General features: G+C 50.5%; 1 protein-coding gene across 6 annotated transcripts in view; it reads right to left on the reverse strand.

Annotated features, from left to right (window-relative positions):
• Positions 1 to 79: 79 nt before the first annotated feature.
• PTPRA (protein tyrosine phosphatase receptor type A) overlaps positions 80 to 23,710 on the reverse strand; it is a 130,125-nt gene continuing 106,494 nt past the window's right edge. For all 6 annotated transcript variants that reach the window (XM_065060213.1, XM_065060217.1, XM_065060215.1 and 3 more), the window contains 19 exons: positions 23,089 to 23,106; positions 18,801 to 18,885; positions 17,037 to 17,110; positions 14,328 to 14,464; positions 12,448 to 12,538; positions 11,921 to 11,997; positions 10,808 to 10,844; positions 10,237 to 10,334; positions 9,980 to 10,099; positions 8,662 to 8,828; positions 6,990 to 7,125; positions 6,106 to 6,255; positions 5,894 to 5,987; positions 4,648 to 4,724; positions 3,017 to 3,151; positions 2,440 to 2,565; positions 1,876 to 2,027; positions 1,446 to 1,581; positions 80 to 425 (listed from right to left, as the gene is read on the reverse strand). In XM_065060213.1, coding sequence (XP_064916285.1) covers positions 351 to 425; positions 1,446 to 1,581; positions 1,876 to 2,027; positions 2,440 to 2,565; positions 3,017 to 3,151; positions 4,648 to 4,724; positions 5,894 to 5,987; positions 6,106 to 6,255; positions 6,990 to 7,125; positions 8,662 to 8,828; positions 9,980 to 10,099; positions 10,237 to 10,334; positions 10,808 to 10,844; positions 11,921 to 11,997; positions 12,448 to 12,538; positions 14,328 to 14,464; positions 17,037 to 17,110; positions 18,801 to 18,885; positions 23,089 to 23,106 — 1,985 coding nt within the window. In that variant the 3' untranslated portion in view covers positions 80 to 350. The remainder of the gene's footprint in view (positions 426 to 1,445; positions 1,582 to 1,875; positions 2,028 to 2,439; positions 2,566 to 3,016; positions 3,152 to 4,647; positions 4,725 to 5,893; positions 5,988 to 6,105; positions 6,256 to 6,989; positions 7,126 to 8,661; positions 8,829 to 9,979; positions 10,100 to 10,236; positions 10,335 to 10,807; positions 10,845 to 11,920; positions 11,998 to 12,447; positions 12,539 to 14,327; positions 14,465 to 17,036; positions 17,111 to 18,800; positions 18,886 to 23,088; positions 23,107 to 23,710) is intronic.

Below are 23,710 nucleotides of genomic sequence, written 5' to 3' on the forward strand. Positions count from 1 at the left end.
AGAAAAAACAAAATAAAAAGATTTACAAACAAAATAACAGCCTGTATCAACTCTCCAGAAGAGAGATGGTAGGACAATATTAATCCAAACATCACGCTATTTAATTCCCCAATAAAACATTGGAAAAAAAAAGGAGCCAACAGTATCTGCACTAACACTTTGCTACATATAAAATCTCCAGCTAATACGAAGCTTATGGTACCAACCTCTAAAACAGTTAAGATATATACACATATTTTTTTTTTGGGGGGGGGGTATATTAACAAACAGAATATTACAAAATATTAAAGAAGGCAACTCTTCTGTCATTTGTTTCTCGGAGTGGATTTTTGTTTTGTGTCGGTTTCTCTTCACTTGAAGTTGGCGTAGTCTGAGAAGGCGTCGATATATTCCTGCACCACCTTGTAGCAGAATTCGTACTGTTCCTGTGGGATTCGGGGGAAGAACACGGCGTTAGATGGAGAAAATTCACACCTGAGATACAATCGGATGCTCCGTGCTCTGCACCTGCTGGGACCCAGCGGGTCTGGTGTCCTCAGCCCAGAGCGAGGGCAGGAACCACATGGTGCCGCCAACAAAAGAAACTGCTTTTCCCTTCCCGCCGAGGTCCTAGTTTGACCCCAAGAAGACCTAAAAAATCCCTGAGCATCCTTGCGAATCCCTCTCACAAAACTTCATCTAGTAACAGACTCACTGATCACTTTGGTTGGAAAAGACCCCCAAGATCACAGAGTCCAACCATTCCCCCACCCCTGGCACTGCCCCATGTCCTGAGAACCTCATGTCCGTCTGTCCAGCCCTCCAGGGATGGTGACTCCAGCACTGCCCTGGGCAGCCTGTTCCAATGCCCCACAGCCCTTTGGGGAAGAAATTGTTCCCACATCCAACCTCAACCTCCCCTGGCGCAACTTGAGGCCGTTTCCTCTGCTCCTGGCGCTTGTTCCTGGGGAGCAGAGCCCGACCCCCCTGGCTCCAAGCTCCTTTCAGGCAGTTCAGAGATCAGAAGGTCTCCCCTCAGCTCCTGTTCTCCAGCTGAACCCCCCAGGTCCCTCAGCCGCTCCATCACACTTGTGCTCCAGTCCCACCTGCTCCTCTCCCCTCCCTGCCCACCCAAGCCCATGCCAAAGCCACCCCAGGAGAGGTTTCAAGGCTCCTGGAGCCCATACACGGGCAATCCATACATGGATTGTGGCTGAGTTGTCTCCAAGGAAGTTCCTACAGCTTGTGTCAATGTTCCAAAGGGGTTTGATGCCTTCAGCCAGCCAAGCTCCACTCTTACAGTTGTCCTAACAGCAGGAAGAGGAGATACCTCCTGACCGACCTCCAACTCTCAATCTTTCATGGAGAGATAGAACCTTCAACTGAGGAAGTTTTTGCTCAACATTGAGTTCCCAGCCCATTCCTGCTGAAGTCCGGGGTGGCAGGAGGAGCTCAGCTACACTTACCAGTGTCTGCACCATATGTGGCCTCTGTAGTCTTAAACTCTTCACCGTCTGAAAGACGTCGAGAATCCCTTCTGCCTTCACCCTTTCCAGGACAGTGCTCAGCGCACAGAAGGTGCCTGTTCTCCCTGCTCCGGCACTGCCAAAGAGAAAGCAGAAGGTAAGGGAAACCATCCATCCTGACCGTGTTGGCTTTGTCCCGGGGACAATCCATAGGGGAACCACCAGAGAAATGGAGGAACCAACGTTCCTGCCTGAGTCTCTCCTAGTTTAGCTAGGACACGCTCTACAAGACTGAAGCCTTGCTTAGCTGAGCAGGAAAACCTCATATCACGTCTGCGCAGGCTGCTCCTGCTCAGCCCACGTCTTCTGAAGGACCAAAAGTTCCTTGCAGAGCAGATGCCCTTGGAGGGGTGACCAACCCAGGCTTTACCTGCAGTGCACAGTGATGGGGTGGTTGCCAGACTGTTGCTGCTGCTTCTGCACAGCTGCGATGATGTTGATCATTCCCTTCCCATCCCCGGGGATCCCAACTTCTGGCCAACCGTGGAAATGAAACTGCCGAATCTGCCGGCTCTTGTTTTCCTGGTGGAAGAGGAGAGTTTGTGGTCAATCAGTTTGCTTGAGATCTGTATCAAGAAACCCACCAGCTTGAGGCTTTGGGGAAACCAACCACTGAGGAAAGCTGCTTGTGGAGTGGGGACATTCCTGTGGCACGGAGCAGGGTAGGATGTGGGGAATGGGGAGCAGCAGGGATGCTGGCGGTGGGCACAGGGACCAGGCAGGTGGATGGACGAAGAGCCATCAGGAGGACAGGAAATGCCTGAGGTGGGAGGTAAACAGTAGGGAAGAAGGGGACAGACACTATTTTGGGATGACGGAGAAGACGGAGCTGAAGATGCCAGAGCACCTGCAAGAGGAGCCGCAAAGCATCAGCAACACCAGTGGGGCTTGAGGACACCCAAACCCAAAACCACCTGGAGTTCCAGACTCTTACCCTGGTGTTGGTTACCAGCAGGTCCCGCACCGTGTAGCTCTCACACTCCTCCTCTTTTTTCAGCTCCACAGTGATGTCTCCATAGGACACGGAGCCGTCAGACGGCCAGTACTGGGCACACTTCTCCTGAGAAAGCAGGACAGGAGGAGACAGGGTGAAGATCCTGTACTTTTCCCATGGGCTTGAATGGAATGAGTCTTCTCCTGGGGCTGGATGCTGCCCAAAGCCACGTGGGATCTCATAGAGTGGGTTGGGTTGGATGTGACCTTAAAGATCATCTAGTTCCAACCTCTGCCATGAGCAGGGACATCTTCACCAGCTCAGGTTGCTCAGAGCCCCGTCCAGCCTGGCCTGGGATGTCTCCAGGGATGGTTCATCCACCACCTCTCTGGCCAACCTGGGCCAGGCTCTCACCACCCTCAGGGACAACAATTTCTTCCTCATGTCCAGCCTGAATCTCCCTCCTTTAGTTTAAAACCATCACCCCATGTCTTTTCACAACAGGCCTTGCTCAAAAGTCTGTCCCCATCTTTCTTATTGACCCCTTTGAAGTAGCGCAAGGACCCCAGATTCTCACCTGGCCTCTCTCCTCCAGCTCCGTCAGCATCACTATGGAGCAGGATTTCCACTCCCAGATCATCCTCCAGAAATCCTCTATCGTGTGCTGCAGCGGCCCTTGGCTGGCGATGTAGGAATCCTTCTGGCGATAACCCTGTGATGTGAAACCAGTGTTCATGGTGAAAAGGTGCTGGGAGCGATGGCAGAAATGCTCCAGGACACGGTTTGGTTACCAAGCTCAGGGAATTTTTGGGAACATCATGGCTGTCCGTGTGAATAACCACAGCCTGGGCAGGGAAACTTGCTCTCACGGTGGGCTACGTCTCTCCGCACCACTGCTTGGCAGCCGAGGTGCCATCAGGCAGCGCTTCACTGGGGTAAGACCTTAGTTTTTAAAGAAAAACAGCTGGAGGAGGATCATATCCCCTATATTCATGGCCTCATCCACTTAGTGAAGAAAGATTTGGGTTTCCAGCACTCCTAAGCGATGTCGTGAAGTCCGAGCGTTGTAGCAGAGCCTTGCTTAAGCTCCAAATACTTCAGGTATGATTTTTACTAGGGATTTTTGGAAGGAAGTAAGCAAAATTAGATGTATCTAGATGAACTTTCAGGTCCCTTCCAACCCAAACCATTCTGTGAAAAACAGTAATAAGTCTGGGTGACTTTGGCTCTTCCACAACCACAAAGCGCTTCTGTTTCCAAAAAAGCCTCTGACGTTGCCCTGTGCCCTCGCTGCAGACCGTGACTAAAGATGCTTCGTCATTTGGAGTTTGTCATTTAAGCAAAGTTCAGCAGAGGCAGGAAATTGAATCCCCACCAAAAATTGCTTATGTGACATTTAAGCTTTCTGATCTCGATGCAGATCAAGGCAGAGCAACCCACGGGGACCGAGCAAAGGAGATTTCAGGGAGCAATTAATTTGGGAGGTTATAACTGGGAACAAGTTGGTTTTACTGGTTCAACCCATGGAAGTAATCACCCTTTGTGGGGGGGAAAAAAAAGTGCCATTAGGAGATGAAGAGAGAAATTGGGCTGGAAAAGAGCAGGGCTCTGTCACTTCTCCAGCGCTGGCATCACTGCAAGAAGATAAATACTCGTATGAGATGCATCCCTGAAGTTAATACGGTTTCTGATGAGAATAGAATGTGCGATCACTTAGCGCCTCCTCAGAGGGAGGAAAGCACTTAACCTTGCTGCCTCGCCACTCGCTGTCACCCAGACAGGTGAAATGGGATTGACCTGGTTTTTCTCCAGGGGTTTGGGATCTGTGTATCGCTCCGTGACCCAATCTAGCAGGTATTTTCTGACCAAACGAACGGTGCCGTAGAACAAGCATTTCCATGGCTACGTGCAGCTCCTTCTCCAAAGCCAACATCAGAGCCTGGAGTTGCAGAAGTAAGACCAGAATTTGAAGGCTTTGCTCAAGCTCCAGCTCTTCTCTCCCACCATCCGTGGGTCACAAGGAAACTGTGTATAAACAGGGGTTTCTTGGAGAAGAAAACAGCACCACTCGGTGACATAAAGCAAAGCCAAGTGGAAACAGCCCCATGAAATCCAGAGATCTTTGGGGCAAATCTTTTCTGCAGAAAGCAGAGTGAGGTGACGAGTTTCTACTGGGAGAAGATGGAAAGAAGATTAAAAAAGACTCACGTCAATGAAGGATGCGTTTACGTAGTCTGTGTTCTCTTCCCCTCTCTTCACTGGAATGATTACCCGGTTAAACTCATCTGAAACAGAAACAAAATGATGTAAGTTTTGGGAAACATCTTCAAAGCAGGATTCCTTGATAACCACACGTGGCCTTTAGGTGTGAAGTCACCAAGCCCTGGGTGAGAGGACAGAGATGTGGGAAGGAGAGTCCTGTGCTGACAGCACCCGTTTGGGATGAGGACGCTCAGTTCTGCTTCTGCCATGCCCTGGTTTGGGAAGGGAGGAAGGGACGCTCAGAAATCCAGGACCTGCTCACCACAGGGACTCCCTTCCCCCTTGAGACACAAACTCTCGGCAGCATCACCCTACTGAGAAGAAAGTCATAGCAGCGAGTGGTTGAGGTGGGACAGGACCTTTGGAGATCATCTGGTCCAAGCCCCTGATCAACCAGGGCCACCCAGACCTTGTTGCCCATGACCACATCCAGACGGCTTTTGAAGATCTCCAAGGATGGAGACTCCACAACCTCTTGGGTCAACCTGTGCCAGTGCTTGGTCACCCTCACGGTCAAAAAGTGTTTCCTCATGTTCATGAGGACCCTCCCATGTCTGTTTGTGCCCATTGCCCATTGTCACTGGGCACCACTGACAAGAGGCCCCGTCCCCTCTGCACCCTTCCGTCAGGTGTGTATGGACGTTGATGAGATCCCCTGAGCCTTCTCCAGGCTGACCAGTCCCAGCTCTCTCAGCCTTTCCTCACAGCAGAGAAGCTCCAGGCCCTGAATCATCTTCATGGCCCTTGGCTGGACTCTCTCCAGTCTGTCCGTGTCTCTCCTGTACTGGGGAGCCCAGCACTGGACCCAGTGCTCCAGGTGTGGCCTCACCAGTGCTGGGCAGAGGGAAGGATCAACCTCCCTCAACCTGCTGGTGACGCTTTGTCTAATGCAACCCAGGACACCACTGTCCCTCTTTGTGACAAGGCCACCTTGCTGGCTCCTGGCCACCTTGGTGTCTGCCAGGACCTCCAGGTCCTTTCCTGCCAAGCTGTTCTCCAGCTGGGTGCCCCCAGTACATACTGGTGCCTGGGCTGTTCCTCCACAGGGCCAGGACTTTGCCCTTCTCCTTGTTGAACATCATGAGGTCCCTGTTGGCCCATTTCTCCAGCCTGATTCCTGTCCCCACACCCACCCAAATGGTCCCCACACCCACTGGGAACACTTTCCCCATGGCGGATGAACACGTCTTACATGGAATTATCTGAAGCACTCTGTTCTTCTTCATGTTAGCCGGCAAGTTGCCTGTTCTCATCTTGTCATTCTGAATTTTGATTGAAGTGAGCTTCTGCAGAGGAGAGAGAGAAAGTAGAGGGACCTTTCAGAGCCACCCAGCACCAGCTGAGGACATGGTGGTCCTGGTAGCACCACTGGAGCAGATCCACCAGGACGACAGCCATGCTCACCTTAAACTCCTCTTCCAGCCCATTGCTGCTGGTCCCTGGCACTTTGTTGTAGATTTTCTGGAGGTGGATCTCTAACGAGGTCACCTCCAGCTCCGTGTCACCGTAGAGATAGTGCTCCAGAAGTGCTTGGTATATGAACACATACTGCATCTGCAGGGGTTGCAGGGAGAAGCCGTCAGTCTCTGCACACACGCTGGCTGCAAACCCACCTCCCCACTGCCCACCTGTGTCCACTGGGCATGTGGCTACCCCTGAGACCCCAGAAAAGTGGGTGACAACATTTCTGCTGCTATATGGGGAGTGGGAACGTATTTGCTACATCACACAAAACTGACATGACACAAAACTTTCTCCAAGTCTGGAGAACAGGAGCTGGGGCGAGACCTTCTGATCTCTGAACTGCCCGAAAGGAGCTTGGAGCCAGGGGGGTCGGGCTCTGCTCCCCAGGAACAAGCGCCAGGAGCAGAGGAAACGGCCTCAAGTTGCGCCAGGGGAGGCTGAGGTTGGATCTGGGAACAATTTCTTCCCCAAAGGGCTGTGGGGCATTGGAACAGGCTGCCCAGGGCAGTGCTGGAGTCACCATCCCTGGAGGGCTGGACAGACAGACATGAGGTTCTTAGGGACATGGGGCAGTGCCAGGGGTGGGGGAATGGTTGGACTCCATGATCTTGGGGGTCTTTTTCAACCAAAATGACTCTGTGATTCTATGAAGGGGATTAAAAAGAGCAGGATCCAGCAAAAGGCTCACATCACGCTGCATCCTTCCAAACTGAGGAATGACACTCAACCCTCATGTGGGCTTTGCTGCGGGCCGGCACTGACAGTGCAAAGGGGATCTATTGACCTCTGAAGTCAAAATAAAAGTGCGGCAGCAGCTCACTTACATCCGTCTGTACCATCTGGCAGCGCTGAGCCCGGATCCGGCTCACGAAGCCGTAAACGTCCACCTTCCTCTCCGCGTGCATCATGTCCAGCATGGCATCGATGACGATAAAAGTGCCTGTGCGTCCCACCCCGGCGCTGAAAGAGCAGAGGGGACAAGCGGTCAGTGCAGCAGTGTTGGTGTTGGGGTCCCTTGTGGAGTGTCCGGGAGTAAGCCAGACGCTTCCCAGCAGTGAGTAAATAGCAACATCTGTTTTGGAGATGAGAGAGGTTCTCAGCCTGGTGTTCGGTGTTGCCTGGGTTTTGCAGAGAGAGGCACAGAGAACCTCCAGCAACCACTGTGGCCAGAGTGCATGAGAACACCAAGCAGAGTGAGCCCCTCTCAGTGCTTCAAAGGGGCCGATAAGAAAGGCGGGGACAGACTTTTCAGCAGGGCCTGTTGTGATAGGACAAGGGATGGTGGTTTTAAACTAAAGGAGGGAGATTGAGGCTGGACATGAGGAAGAAATTGTTGTCCCTGAGGGCGGTGAGAGCCTGGCCCAGGTTGGCCAGAGAGGTGGTGGATGAACCATCCCTGGAGACATCCCAGGCCAGGCTGGACGGGGCTCTGAGCAACCTGAGCTGGTGAAGATGTCCCTGTCATGGCAGGGGTGGCACTGGGGGAGCTGGGAAGGTCCCTTCAACCCAAGCCATTCTGTGATTCTGTGATTAGGAAGAGTGTGACCAGCAGGTCAAGGTACGTTATCCTGCCCCTCTCCTCTGCCTGGTGAGGCTGCATCTGGGACCAGTTCTGGGCTCCCCAGTTTAAGAAGGACAAGGAATTACTGAAGAGACTCCACCAGAGGCTATAAAGATGGAGCATCTTTGGGCCTGGAGCTTCTTTCTTATGATGAAAGACTGAGAGAGCTTGGTCTTCTGGAGAAGAGACAATGATAGGGATCTTATCAATGCTGATAAATATCGCCAGGGCAGGTGTCAGAGGATGGACCAGACTCCGTTCAGTGGTGCCCAATGACAGGGTGAGGGGCAACAAGCACAGACTGAAACACAGGAGGTTCCATCTGAATATGAGGAGAAACTCCTTTCCTGTGAGGTGCCAGAGCCTGGCCCAGGCTGCCCAGAGAGGTTGTGGAGTCTCCTTCTCTGAGACATTCAAACCCGCCTGGACACGACCCTGTGTGATCTGCTCTGGTGACCCTGCGTGAGCAGGTGGGTTGGACTGGATGATCTCCAGAGGTCCCTTCAACCCCAACCAGGCTGGGATTCTGTGATCATCTCTGCCTTTAACTGTGGGGTTACCAAAACACGGACAGGAGGCTCTGTGGCTCCCCCAGCCTCGCTGCTGTGCCTGAACCCACCCCACGGGAGGTCAAACACCATAGTCCCGGCTCTCAGTCCTGCTGTCAGCTGAGTTCTGCGTTCTCACAACAAGGGATATTGCCCTCACATGCCCAGGGCAGTGGAAATCCAAGGGAGATGCCACCAACGCCCAGCTGTGGTGTCAAGCTTGGCTCACTCAGCATCCAGCTGACCCAAACCCGGCACGAGCTGTTCACACCATCACATCGTTGATTCCAAGAAGTTCCTCCAATTCATATGCCTTTTTTTTAACGTTCCTGTGTGGAACATTCCCATTTAACACAGGAAAGTTAAATAAAAATGAGCAGGACGTACCTGCAGTGCACGACAATCGCTCCTGCATATTGGGGATTACACGTCTTCACCTTCTTCAAGAATTTCAGCATCCCGATGGGGGTGAAGGGGACCCCAAAATCGGGCCAGCTGGTGAAGTGGAACTGAGTCACCAGGCGCTGAGGCTTCTTGTTCGTGACGTCGCCAACCTGAAGGGAAAATGTGTCTTCAGATTAATGAGGAATACTCAGATTTTCCTTTCTTCCCCCAAAAGTGAGGGCAGAGAGGGAGCTGCAGCCCCAAGACTGAGCTGGATGGCTTAAGAAGGACTAGCTGAAAGGGCACAGACCCAGGCTCCAGGCCCAAATTAATCTCTAAATTAAACATGACATTTTAATCACCCAGCATCACATGCCACCTCCTGGGGGTGAGAGGTGCCAGCCTGGCCTTGGCTGTGCCTCCAACCTGGCAGAAGCTGCTGTTTCATTCTCAGTGAGCTCAAACAGAAGCTGCTGCTTCATGCTTCCCACTCCTCTGTCCACAAGGTCCTCAATTAAATGCAGAGGAGGAAACCACCCAATGTCTGGGCCATCGGAGAGAGGGGTGAGGCTCAGGAGAACCCTGCTCAGAGTCCAAATGAGTTTTCAACTCTTCCTTGCTGGCCTCTGAGATCAGCAGGAAAATAAACAGAGTGACTAAAGCACCCAGAGCCTCCTCGGAGGATGAGAAAATGTAGCAACAGATGGGAAAACAATCAGAACCAACGCATGCGGCACTGGGTTTTGTCTCTGCCCATCGGATAAATCTGATTATTTGCAGGCATTGTGTATCTGTGGGGGAGAGCAGGAACTGATACTGGTAACAATAATGAGGTAGAAAATGGTAATGAGGAAGAAATTGTTGTCCCTGAGGGTGGTGAGAGCCTGGCCCAGGTTGGCCAGAGAGGTGGTGGATGAACCATCCCTGGAGACATCCCAGGCCAGGCTGGACGGGGCTCTGAGCAACCTGAGCTGCTGAAGATGTCCCTGCTCATGGCAGGGGGGGCACTGGGGGAGCTTTAAAGGGCCCTTCAACCCAAACTGTTCTGTTATTCTATGAACAGCAAGTCAACTGAATTTCAGCCCTTGCGTACTCCAGCATCTCCGCTCTCAGTACAGCCACGCTGGTAACTGCTGGGAATGGGCTCCCAGGTCAGTAAATTCATAGTAGATCTGGTTAAAACTGGATGTTTGGGTCATTTCATCCCAGCTCTGCTCTCACGGCACCTCAGAGGAGTTGAGGAGAAGCTGCTGGATGCCCAGTGTGGAGAGGGGAGGGATGGGATGGGGTGGGATGGGACGGGAGACATGAACCCTGGCACCTGCTGGATGCAGAACTTGCGCACGGTGTAATCCACCAGGACCGTCACGTCCTCCACGGACACTCGGATGTTCCCGTAGGTCCAGCAGCCCTGATCCGGCCAGTACTGAGCACATTTACACTGCGGGGAGAGAAAACAGGAGCAGGTGAGCTCCGGTCCCTTGGGATCGGCTCCAAGACATGCCCATGGGCATGAGATGTTCCAGGCTGGGATGAATCTGGGTTAGATACCAGTCCACGAAGCCTCCTGGCACCTACCTCCTTCCTCTCTTTCAGGTTGGTCACCATGACAATTGTCGCTGTGTTTTGCTCCCAAATCATCCTCCAAAAATCATTCACGGTTTCTTCCTTTGGTCCTAAGAAGAAGGTAAAAAAGAAATGTTGTCTTTGGGATCAACCCTTCAAGCATTGGGACTGAAACCCAAGTGTGCGAAGTCACACGTCGTGGATGATGCAACACAATTTTGCCAATAGATGTCAGCACAGGAAGTGTTTTGGTGTCCAGGAGTGGCGGCTAAGCCAAGGAACAATCCTATCACAGAAAAGCTGAGCTTTTTGGGTATGTTTTATGATGAAATTGTTAGCCCAAGAAGGGGAAATCAGACAAATGGAGCACGGAAACCACTTGCCCAAGGTCACCCATGGAAATTGTGTCCGTCATCGCAGAAGTGCTGTCCCTGAGCTTTGTGCTTTAACCAGCCATGGTCCTTTGGACCAGGGGAGCCCCACAAGGTGTTGTGCTGTGGTTAAACCAGCACAATTTCGCAGAGCAGAAGGACCCCAGCCCAACCTCCACCAGACAGAGCTGTGGGAAGAACTGAGCATTTACCTTGTGCAGCAATGAACTTGTTTTTCTCTTGGTACCCCTGTAGAGAAAAAGAGAGACAAATGAAAACACAAGGATTTTTCTAACAAGTCATGAAATGCATCTACAGCGTTAATAAACTGAGACATTGCCTGCTCTGTTGCTCCCCTGCAGCCTCCAAGGGGAGAAACAGGACTGATGGGGGGGCAGAAATGATGGAAAATCCCTGTGCAAAGGGTCCTTGTCCCAAGGAAATGCTCCCCATGCTCAGGTAATGGGGGGGTGACCCCATTTTTTGGCACAGAGCACTAATGTGGCGGTGCCCAACAGCCCTTCCACTGGGACCAGACCCTGCATCCAGAGCATCCCACGAAAACCAGGATTAATCTTAAGGAGATCGGGCTGTTGAACTCCTGAGAATTGATTTTGTGTACTTCCTAATGGATATTTATTTACTGCTGAGCAAAGGATAAAGCTCTTTTGGGTCTTGCTTTTCTTCACATGCCTCCATCTCTCTCAAAGTATGATTTATTTGAGCTATATGTTGATACTCATATCGGACTCATCTCCTCCTAGGAGCAGAGCAGGGCAATCTTGCTTTGATTTCAGCTACATCACTTGATTTCTTTTTCATGCCCTTCCCAGGTCCAGGCCTGCGAGCCAGGAAGTACCGATGATTAACCAGCCACACCACTCATCAGCCGTTAATGAGAAATCCCCAATTCCTACAGGAACAGCTTCCAAACCCCTTCCAAACCAGCCAGCTCGGTTTTGCAGCACCCTGAGGAGTATAAGTGTGGAAAAGAGAGGTGGGAAGAGATGTGACTGTGGCAAAACCACCAAGAGATGGCAGAGATACAGCCAGGATTTATGAGTCCCAGCTCCTGGCCTCTTATTCCAACCACTTTTGTCTGGGGTTACAACATGGAGTGGAGCACAGTGAGCTCTGTCACGGCCACACAAAGGTTATGAGATCAAAAATCAGTGTAATTTATTGCTCTGGAGGAGCTGGGGAGATGTTCATGTAGGAGGCAGCACAAGTCACACCCCATAAAAGCCCCATGGTCCTTGGGGTACCAGGCATTGTCAGCTGGGGCTCAGCTGGTGGAGACTTCCCCTTCAAATGACAAAACTCACGTTAATGAAGGAGGCGTTGATGTAGTCGGAGTCAGGAACTCCTTCGACAGGAGTCAGGTGAACCCTGGAATGATCATCTGGAAGCAAATTAAAACTCTGCATTAAAAACAACTCCCTCCACGCAGCCGGTATCTGGTGTAACGAGAAAGCCGGGTGTTGGAGTGGGGCCTGGGCAGACACAAACACCTTTATGCCCCCAAATTCTTCTCCCTTAAGCCTGGAGAGGTGCTAAACCTCACCCAAGAAGTTCTTCACCTGCAGAGCACTCACATTAGAGGAAGCCCCAAGCCAGCCTGCTGCCCCATACCACCCGTTTCAGCATTTCCCACCCGCTTTGTTTTCCACAACCTCCTGCTGCTGGTGGCTCCAGGGAGCTCCACCTCATAGATATCTAAAGCTAAAGGAGATGCAGCCACGCATCTGGGATGGGAAATGACCTCAACTACATCCTCACCCATCCCAGAAAAAGGAATGGGGATCCCAAGACGTGTTCCCCTCAAGCCAGCCCAACCAGCTTTGCTACCTACAGGGCAAAATGTTGACGTATCTGTTCTTCTCCTTGTTCTCCTCCTTGGAAGCAGCTTCACACGTGGCCTGGATAGGACACGCTGGGAGAGCCTGAAATGGCAGAAAAGGGGTTTTTCCGTGATGTTTGTACTCATGGCACAGCAGCATCCACAACACGGCTGGCACGTTGGCGCACGCTGTATCTCAGCATCCCCTTCAGTTGTGTTCCCACCACCCACAGCCCTCACCTCCACCCCAATAACAGCTCCTTGTTCCCACCGTGCCCAAGAAGACCATTCAAATAACCCATGATGGACCAGAGAGAGCAAATCTCTTCGAAAAATGTGATATCTTGAACCTCAGGACCCACTGACACGAGGTGGCAGCAAAGCCTCTGACACCAAACCCACCAGCACAGGGATGCAGGAGCTCAATTCTGCCCACAGAGGCTCCTGCTGAGATTTCCTCCATTAACAACAATGCTAAAACTAATTAAACCCCTGTGATGAACCCCCATGGCCCCGTGATGGGAAGGAGCATCCACGCAGGGAGTTATTTTCCATCCAGCAGCACCAGGGACCGGTGGGTTGGGGGTGCCGGGGTCACGGGCAATACTGTGTTGGTCACAGGTTTCGGGTTTGAGCAGAGGACGTGTCTCCCCAGAATGGTTATTCCACAATCTCTTTGAACAGTGAAGGGGACGAGAAGCTATTGGAGGGATTCACCATCCTTTCCAGCTGACGGGACAGACGTGTTTCAGCAGCGGAAGTCTTCAAGGCTTTATTTGTATTATTTATAACCTGAAAACCTCATCTCCCCGGGGGTTCATTCCACCTATCTAGTTTCATCGGAGTGTAGCCAGGAACAGTATCAAGTTGTGCAACAGCTGGGAAACTCAAGTGGCTTTTTTTTTTTGATCTTCTCATCATTCTCATATTGTCACATCACGCCTTGGACCTCAGGTTTTAGGTATTTGCAGATGACACCTTTGCAGTGCAGACAACTGGATTAACAGATTTTCTTTAATTAGGCTGCTGGAGAGCTCAGGGAGTTCAGCATCTCCTACATTATATGCTGGGATACACCAGTTATTTAACTCTGTCCCCTGTCTGTTTTTGTCATGCCAAGGTGAAACAGGTTCATTGCCACAAGAAGTTGCAGAGCTCAGCAACGTCAGGAAGAGGTTGTGGCTCAGAAGAGATGCTCCAGCATGGTGGGATAACCACAATACTTGAACTATTCCTCACTCTGTTGTCTGATAATTTGCCATCATTCTGCTTCAGGGTTAACAGCTCATTGAAACAGATGGGGTCATTTCTGTTTCTCTGTCAGAGCTCTTGTTTTGGCTCTTTGTGGATTTAAGATGATGACTGGCAGGCCATTCATGTTGGCAATGTTTTCCCTTGTAGCCATGAGGACCAGGAGGATGGAGGCAGCTCCTGGGAGGAAAGCAGCCAGCAAGGAAGCTCTGGAAGATCCCAACGTGTCCAGGACACCTCCTGAATCCAAAAAATGTAACCTCATAGTGCCGCCTGCTAACAAACCTCTGCTCCCTGTAGCGAATGTGAGGGGTAGCGGCTTTTCCAGCCCCACAGCAGATTCAGGGACAGAATCCTCCCACCTCACAGCCCTTTGAGAAACCCCTGAGGACCAAGCAGACCATCAGTCCCTCTGTGAAGCTCTCAGAGAAGCTCTTCTGAAGCACGGCATCCAGCACCAGCACTATTATTTGGTCGATTCGGTTTCCCAAGCCAGGTACCACAGCACACCACGGCTCTGGTGTATCCAAAATTCTGTCCCTGCTCTACGAAGCGAGACCAGAATTTTCCCCGTTCTCCATCTTAAGCCCAACACCGAGAGCAGCCTGTGGGATTTAAGAACAAGAAGTGAAGGCACTCACATTGAACTCCTCCCGAAAGAGCTTGTTGTCGTCGGCCATGCGGCGGTTGATCTCCTCCTCCAGCTTGTCGACGGGCAGAGGCGGGTACTTGCGGTTGGTGCTGGGGGAGCGGGCGAGCAGCGGCATGCTCTGCGGCTCTGCAACGACACCCCGAACGTCAGAGCTGCCCACCCAGCCCAGAGCTCACCAAACCCGGCTGGGCACAGGGACCTCACACACCCCACGATGTTCAATTTTAGGGCCAGCTTGCATCCTCACTGCTCTGTATTTTCATAGAATCATAGAATAGTTTGGGTTGGAAGTGACCTTCAAAACTCCCCCAGTGCCCCCCCTGCCATGAGCAGGGACATCATCACCAGCTCAGGTTGCTCAGAGCCCCATCCAGCCTGGTGCTGAACACCACTTGGTCTTTTGCTCTTCCCATGGACAGCGAGCAAAAATTTGGGGATGCTGTAATAACATGAAAAGCTTTCAGTATGCTGTGGCTGAGCATTATGCTGTTGGAGAGGCAGGACAGGACAATGAGGATCAAGTCTAACAACCCTACTTAATGCTATAGGCTAAGGGAAGAGTGGTTTGAAAGCTGCCTGGCAGAAAAGTCCCTAGGGGTGTTGTGACAGTGGCTGAACATGATTCAGTGTGTGCCCAGGTGGCCAAAAAGGCCACCAGCATCCTGGCTGGTACCAGCACTGGTGTGGCCAGCAGGCCCAGGGCAGTGACCGTCCCTGTGCTGGGACCTGGGGAGGCCCAACCTCAAATCCTGGGGGCAGTTTTGGGCCCCTCACGCCAAGAAAGGCCTTGAGGTGCTGGAGTGAGTGGAGAGAAGGGAACGGAGCTGGTGAGGGGCTGGAGCACAAGTGTGATGGAGCGGCTGAGGGACCTGGGGGGTTCAGCTGGAGAACAGGAGCTGAGGGGAGACCTTCTGATCTCTGAACTGCCTGAAAGGAGCTTGGAGCCAGGGGGGTCGGGCTCTGCTCCCCAGGAACAAGCGCCAGGAGCAGAGGAAACGGCCTCAAGTTGCGCCAGGGGAGGTTGAGGTTGGATGTGGGGAACAATTTCTTCCCCAAAGGGCTGTGGGGCATTGGAACAGGCTGCCCAGGGCAGTGCTGGAGTCACCAGCCCTGGAGGGTTGGACAGACGGAGATGAGGTTCGCAGGACATGGGGCAGTTGCAGGGGTGGGTTATGGTCAGACTTGATGATCTTGAGGGTCTTTTCCAACCAAAACTATGATTCTAAGTCATCAACACTGGGGGGGCAAAGATCCCCTTGCTTTGAATTCAGATTTCACCCTCACTCACACGCAAGGTTTGGCCCCATCACCCTGACGTGACTCCCAGGCGGACACAGCAAATGCAGCTGCTGCTTGTGGTTCCTCAGCAAAGCCAAGAGAGACCACGGCAGGTTACACCAACACACCCCACAGTTTATGAAGTTCACACCTTTACTCGTAAAAACGTAAAACGGGTAGGGAAGGTCTTAGCTGCCAACGTTAGAAAAACGTGCTGATTTTCAGTTAGCGCTCGCTCCAAAGGTGTTTGGAGGGAGCTCAAGAGAAGGATCTGAACTATTTCTAAGGGGTGGTGGTTCCTCTTCAGCTCTTACTTTGGTGCCTACATTACAGCAGGCTCGCACAAGGCTTTAAAACTGCATTTATACATCTTAAGAGGGTCCAAAAAGGTTTTTATAAAGAAAAAGAACAACGTATTCCCTGCTTTCTCTCAGAAATGTTAGTTTGGTGCCTACAGTTAGCGCGAAGATCTGCGTGGGGGTTTTAATCCTAATCTGAAAGGGTACAAGGATATATCATTATTCCTCAAACATGTAATTTTTCAATAAAATGTTTCTTGAGCCAAAGAGATATTGTGAAAACTCAAGAGGAACTGTGAATAGTTCAGCGTTGGAAGTGATCACCCCTCTTAATATTCACCACGTGAGGGCAAACATTTTGTCTCTGGAATGAGCTGGGAAGCGGATTTTCATTCTATAAAAGTTTTCCCAAAATCATGGAAAACAGGGCAAGTTCAGAACAAGAAACAAATCAAAACGTAGGTGATAAAAACCCCACTCTCCTACAAAAATATAAGGTGGGTGGACAAAGCTGTGGCATCCAGCCCACTGAGTGGCATCCAGCCCACTGAGTCCCCAGGCGCTGTCACTGCATCCATGGGCTTTCCTAGTCTTCTGGTGTATAATATTTATATTATTCTGGACTATTTATATATATTTTTAAATTTATTTAACTTATTCAGGACCACCTTCACATGCCTTTCCAAGACGAGACTTAAGGAACACAATCTTTATTTTCCTTTTTACACATTTCGTGCAAAACAGTACTTGGTGTGTTCCCTGTTCCACGCGAGCTGCCCAGTAAAAGATGCCACAACATTGGCCACATGCCCAACAAGTGTCTTATTGCTGTGTTGGAAGGGGAAAGAACCTGCGTGGGCAGCTCAGAAGGGGCACAAACCAACCTTGCTTCTCCCACTTCGAGAGTTTTATGTCATTTTTGTAATTTTTAATGATTTTTATGAGAATTTCTCGTTATTTCACTAGGTGATTTCAGCCGGTTCCAAGGAGCGTAAAAACAAGATGAAGATTCCATTGTTACCCTGAAGAATGTTTGCATTGACCCGTTTTGATCCGAACAAAGCTTATTCCTCCTACAAGATGTGTTTTTACTCCCCGTGTCGTGCCCACGTGGGTCTCACCTGCATCATCCGTCCGGCCGTTGGTCAAGCGAAAGGAGTTGGAGTGACTCCCTGCTTGCTTGTATTTCTTGAACCTACCAACGACAAGGGAACGGAGAACATCAGTAGATGCACAGAATCACAGAATGTCAGGGGTTGAAGGGCCCTGGAAAGCTCATCCAGTGCAATCCCCCCATGGAGCAGGAACACCCAGATGAGGTTACACAGGAAGGTGTCCAGGCGGGTTGGAATGTCTGCACAGAAGGAGACTCCACAACCTCCCTGGGCAGCCTGGGCCAGGCTCTGCCACCCTCACCAGGAACAAGCTCCTTCTCATACTTAAGTGGAACCTCTTGTGTTCCAGTTTGCACCCATTACCCCTTGTCCCATCATTGGTTGTCACCAGAAGAGCCTGGCTCCATCCTCCTGACACTCCCCCTTTCCATATGGATCCCCATGAATGAGTCCCCCCTCAGTCTCCTCTTGTCCAGCTCCAGAGCCCCAGCTCCCTCAGCCTTTCCTCACACGGGAGATGCTCCACTCCCTTCAGCATCTTTGTTGCCCTATACCACCAAGAAGCACCTTCTGGATGAGAGATGCAGCCACAAAGGGTTTTCCTCACTTTATGGCTTGAGGAACCAGCTCCAAGATGTTCTGGGATCTCTAAAATCCCACCCACGGGTGTAAATTTTAAGTGACCGCATCTGGAAAGGCCGCAGGAGACCAGAGCGAGGTGAAAACCACAAGGAGAAGCTTTAAGGCTGCGTTTTATAGGGGACACCCCACGGAGTTCCTGCTCCACGGGCTGATTCAGTAAAGCAAATAAACCTCGGGCTGATCCGTCCCCCTGCAGCAAAACCCGTCTCCACGTGCTTTTAACGGGAAGCAGATGCTTATGCTCCGTTTGCCCGAAATTCAGGGTTTTGCTGAATCACCGGGTAGGCGGCTGCGAACAGAAAGGCTTATTTTTTTACTTTATTAAGGGCTGGAAGCCAGGTGGGGAGGACTCGAATTCTGCTGCTGCCCAACTCCCGAGGCAAAACTCTCAGCGGGTTCCCCCTGCGAGGCCAGGAGACGAGAGGAATTTTTCCATCGCTAAGCAGAGAGTTTTATCTCTTTCTTTAATTTTGTTCTTACTTATTTAATCAGCAAATTGTTGAGCACATTAAAATGTTTAGTGCGGGTGAGCTTTCTTAGCTGAGTAGATATACACTCAGGATAAGGGAACACTACATTTTAAGCAGCCGAGATGTTTAGATTGTTTGAAAAATGGACCTAAAAAGGCTTTCTTTTAGTTATAATTCCAGCTACAGCATCACCTAATGCTCCTAACAAGCTCTGGTCATACGCAGGTCTGGCACCTCAGGCAGAGGATGCTGGATCATGTTTGATATCCAGGTGGGAATCCAGGAATATCACACAAAGGACTTTCTGGCGCTGTGTTCAAGTCCCTGGATTTCTCAATTCACCCTCAACCTTGCAAGGAAAGCTCACCTGCTTTTTAACAGCACTTGTGGGACTTTGGTTTCATCTATCCTACTAAACATGACGTTTTCAGTAGCAGAACAGGCATCACCCCACACAAGGATCAGCTTTATAGACAAAGGAATAAGCATCATTTACTAAATAACCACAAACATAATTTTCATTATCCTTACAGGTTTCTTTTGCAAACACCGGCTGTGTCGGCCTTCAGCTTAGGAAACAGCACAAAAGGTTTATTCCTGTTCACTCAGTAATTAATTTCTGCCAATTAAGGGAAGTCAGCATTAAAGCATTTCTTACCTTAACATGTACAGCACAATAATAATAAATACTATGACTAGAAGGGAAGACAAGGCCACCATCACAGCTATAATCGGAGTCTCATCTGCAATAGGAAAAGAGAACTTGGGTTATGAACAGCAAAAATCAAGTGCCAACATTTAACAGGGCAGAGCTCTACAACTGCTTCTTGCAAAATATATTATTAATATTAATATTATTAATAGTATTAAGTAAGGTTCCGTTTCTCCAGTGGTGGTTCACCAGCCGCCGGTAGAAGTTGGCTCTGTCACCTGCGGATCTACAAAGTCTCTGCCCAAGACATAAGGATCCATATGAGCAGTTTCTAGTAGGTTCATTGAGTTTGGCCAAACACAATAAGGATCCTTTTGTAACAACAGGTGAGAACTGTGGCACTTGGAAGATCCCACAGACCCTACATTATAAAAATAGTCCTGATTTTGCTGCTCTTTCCCCTTGGAAATATTGAGTTCGGGGAGGAGGTGACATCAGATGACCCATCATGACACTTCTCAAGGGCAGGAGCTGCACAGTTCCCTTGCAAACACCCTTAGATTAGGCACATCTGAGATGTTCCCATCCTCTGAGACCCACAACAGACTATTATGTTTTTTGTTAAATAAGCTATTTGTAACTTGCCCTGGAGGTCAGTGAAACAGGGTTTGGCGCAAGCAAATTATCCAGATGGGGTTGGAAGCCAAGCAACGCTATCCAGATCGGAAAACAACCCTGAAGGGCACTTTTTCCAGATAAATGAGGATGCAGTGAGGCCAGCTAGGGGTATTTCCATTGTCCATCAGCTTGCTCTGTCTGTGTGGGCCACGGTGCTGTATCTAAAAGCCTCAGCCCCCCCAGACTATAGGGCACGACCCCCCTTTCCACCTTCTGCGCATCCATTTCCCTGTCAGGGCAGATTCTCACTCCACATCTCAGCAATCTCAGCCAGCAGATTTTCTTAGGTGGGGTTTATCTTGTCCATCTCTGATGATGGAGCTACCGAGACACACTCTGGTTGAGTTTCTGCATTTGTTCCTCTGTGGTTGTGAGGTCTAGAAATGTTATTCTGACCCAAGCATAAGATTTTTGTCCAGCCTGGCCTGGGATGTCTCCAGGGATGGTTCATCTACCACCTCTCTGGCCAACCTGGACCAGGCTCTCACCACCCTCAGGGACAACAATTTCTTCCTCATGTCCAGCCTGAATCTCCCTCCTTTAGTTTAAAACCATCACCCCTTGTCCTATCACAACAGGCCCTGCTGAAAAGTCTGTCCCCATCTTTCTCATCAGCCCCTTTTAAGTACTAAAAGGTGCAAAAAATGATTTGAACGCAAGGACCTGCTGTGGCAAATAAAAACATGAAACCCTCCCGGTCTTGCATGTCTTTATTCTTTCCATCTAGTGTTCTCACGTGTTGGCATCTCCTGCAGCCCAGCAGCACAAAGCCAAGGAATTTACTGGGAGGCCTTTCTATGCTCGGTAACTGTGTGAGCTTTGGTATCACCCACCATGAGACTTCCCAAAAGCAAGATGGGGAAGTCAAAGTGACCATGGAGCGTCTTAGCCCAACCTTGTGTCTCCTCTGAGGTGCTTCTTGTTGAGACCTCCGACCGTAACCATCACCATCATCCTGGCTGTAGGAGAGGACGCGGAGCTGCTTTGCCAAAGCCCACAGCGCTATATCCCCACTATGCACTGCTGAACCATTTTTCCTGCCTTGGCTGGAGTTAAGCTCAGCCTAACGGGTGCTGAGCTGGGCTGAGGCTGCTGCGGCGGCATCGGTTGGCAGGAGACGTGATTTACGGGCAGGGTTTTGGCGGGGGTGCCTCTGGCAGCAGGATGCAGGGAGCCCGGGGGGTTGTTATTTTTTATTGCAGCCGTTCTTTCGACACATGTGGCGGGATGAGTGAGAGCTTTTCCACCGCGGGCAGTAACCGCCACCGTGCCGCCGGCCCACCCAGCTAAACCCGGGCAGGAAACAAGCTGGAGGGTCCCTGGCTGGTCCCTCCACCCCCGGTGAGCGGTGCCAACCCCCCCAAGCTCCCGTCCTGCTCAAGATTGGCCCCAGGGGTTTTACACACGTAATTCGCTTGGAGAAGAGAGAAGAACTCGGCCCTTGGCTTCCCTGGGAGCATCCACCACGGTCCGGAGCCCGGGAGGCATCAGGATGCTGAAATCTTATCTTGGCACCTCTGAGGAGCCAGCAAATCACCTTCTGGTCTCGAGATACGTCTCCAACTGTAGGTAGAGGTGCTATATAGCAGTCTATAGGCTGTATCCTATACATTACACAGACCTGGATGCAGCCACCTGGCAGAGGGACAGGGCTGAGGAGCCCTCCTCGCTCATCGCTGTCAGCTCCTGCCCACTAAACAGGACACAAATCGAGCGGACAAGAAACTGTGCGACCACAAGCAAAAAAATGGGAGTAAAAGAAATGGAAGCAAAGACATAGGGTCAGTATTTCTCAAATAAAACCCCCAGGACATGAGATATGGAGCTCCTGGCAAAGCAAATCCTCCAAAATGGTTGCAGAGGGAGAGCAGAGCAGCAGCAAAAGCTTAAATCTCTAAGATGGCAAGCGAGGTTTAAACCACATGCCAGCTATGTTCCCTGCAAACATCACAAAGGTCCCGCAGGAGCAGACCCCTGATTCAGTCCTTGTTTTTTATCCTTCAATATTTCCTTCCCGGTCGTGTTCAGGAGGTGGAAGAAGAAGCCACCTCAGACACCGCAGCTCAGGATAAACCAGCATGTTCACAAAACACCTTTAATCACTCCCTCGGGACTGTGTCGCTCACATGCACATATTTTGCTTGGAAAAGGCCAGAGCTCCACTGTACTCTCATGAGGTTCAACAAGGCCAAGTGCAAGGTCCTGCACCTGGGTCAGGACAACACAGGTATCAACACAGGTTGGGGATGGAGGGATTTGGAGCAGCCCCCAGGAGAAGGACTTGGGGGTGCTGGGGGTGAAAGATGGGACAGGAGCCACAACGTGCGCTTGCAGCCCAGAAGCCAAATCGTATCCTGGGCTGCATCCCCAGCCCCGTGGGCAGCAGGTGGAGGGAGGGGATTCTGCCCCTCTGCTCCGCTCTGGTGAGACCCCCCTGCAGTGCTGGTCCAGCTCTGGGTCCTCAGCACAGGACACACATGGACCTGCTGGAGAGGGGCCAGAGGAGCCACAGGAATGACCCGAGGCTGGAACAGCTCTGCTGGGAGGACAGGCTGAGAGAGTTGGGGTGTTCAGCTGGAGAACAGAAGCTCTGGGGAGACATTAGCGCAGCCTTTCCGGACTTAAAAGGGGCCAATAAGAAAGATGGAGACAGACTTTTGAGCAGGGCCTGTTGTGACAGGACAAGGGGCGATGGTTTTAAACTAAAGGAGGGAGATTCAGGCTGGACATGAGGAAGGAGTTTTTAAACACTGAGGGTGGTGAGAGCCTGGCCCAGGTTGGCCAGAGAGGTGGTGGATGAACCATCCCTGGAGACATCCCAGGCCAGGCTGGACGGGGCTCTGAGCAACCTGAGCTGGTGAAGATGCCCCTGCTCATGGCAGGGGGGGCACTGGGTGACCTTGGAAGGTCCCTTTCAACCCAAACGACACAATTCTATTCTATAATTCTCCAGTGCATGTTCGGTACACTGGGCAGCAGGAAGTCAACTGCTGTGGAGTTTACAAAGGTGAAACACCCACGAGAGCAATGACGGGAACACACAATGGAAGCTCATTTCTATAGGCAGCAACCAGAGCAGCTGCAGCTCTGCTCCACCTGCTCCCACCCTGCTGAAGCAATGAGTAATTTTAGATATTCTGGTAGCAATGTCAGTTCTCAGAACTATGAGATGGAAAAAAGCACCTAAGTGGTTTTATATGACAAGAAATGCACTTGTGCTACTGCTTGCCAACAGAATTAAGGCGAATAATAATTACTCGCATCATTTGCAAAACGGGTCTGGATCAAACAGGGTAGGTCACAGTCAATAAACACAATTCATAAGCAAAAAAAGAAAGACATTTCCTGAATGGCTTCTTAGACTCTGGTCATCCAAGTCTAGGGATGGTAATGCTGTATTTTCAGTGTGTTCAGCAGGAACCTGTTGTATCTTATAGGACAAGTACGAATTAGTACGTAGAGCCCAACACAAATTAAGACATCAGTGTGTCACCTGATTTGATTTGTAAAAGCAAGTTTAGAATTGTCATAAGGAGAGGTATCTAATAGCAGAATACTTATGGAAATGTCTTTATTGAGGGCTCGACTGAAGAGCAATGAAACATAAAATTCTTACCTCTTCTGTCAGAGTTACCTGCAGGAAAAGAAAACAAAAGTCTCTTAGCAACAAAGAAATATACATTTTAATAAGTCAGGGAGGATCAGAGAACAGGACAGTAAAAAATGTAGTAACTCTCATCATCTTTGTGTAAATCTTCCCTTTAAAACACCAGCTACAAAGCCAGGATGTTAAAAAAGAGTTTCAACCTTCCCTTAGCGAGAAGGAAAAAGGAATAAAAAGCAACTTTTTATCAGCAGAGCAGGGAGCTGAAGCCAAGTTATAACATCGATAAACAAACCCACTGCTCTCAACTGCTAACACGCTCTGTTTAAGCCTATAACCAGCAAGCCACTGGTGTAATTCATTAGCACTTAAATATGAAGAGGTGACACTTGTGCACAATTTTAAAAGAGTGGCTGAGCCAAGAGTTCAATTAAGAGCAGCTGGGCTGAGGGATGGGGACCACGAGCATCCCAGGAGAGCCTCTGTGTGCTGTTTTACATGTGAAGAGCTGTAGAACAGGGTTGAGGATAATCTTGGGAGGTTTGGAGAAGCAGGAACTGCTTGTACAACATGTAATTCATACGGCGCCTTCCGCCTCTGTCCCTCTCCTGAGCATCACTTAATTCTTCCATGA

This window comes from Columba livia, chromosome 4 (assembly GCF_036013475.1).
Source record: "Columba livia isolate bColLiv1 breed racing homer chromosome 4, bColLiv1.pat.W.v2, whole genome shotgun sequence".
Lineage (NCBI taxonomy): Eukaryota > Metazoa > Chordata > Aves > Columbiformes > Columbidae > Columba > Columba livia.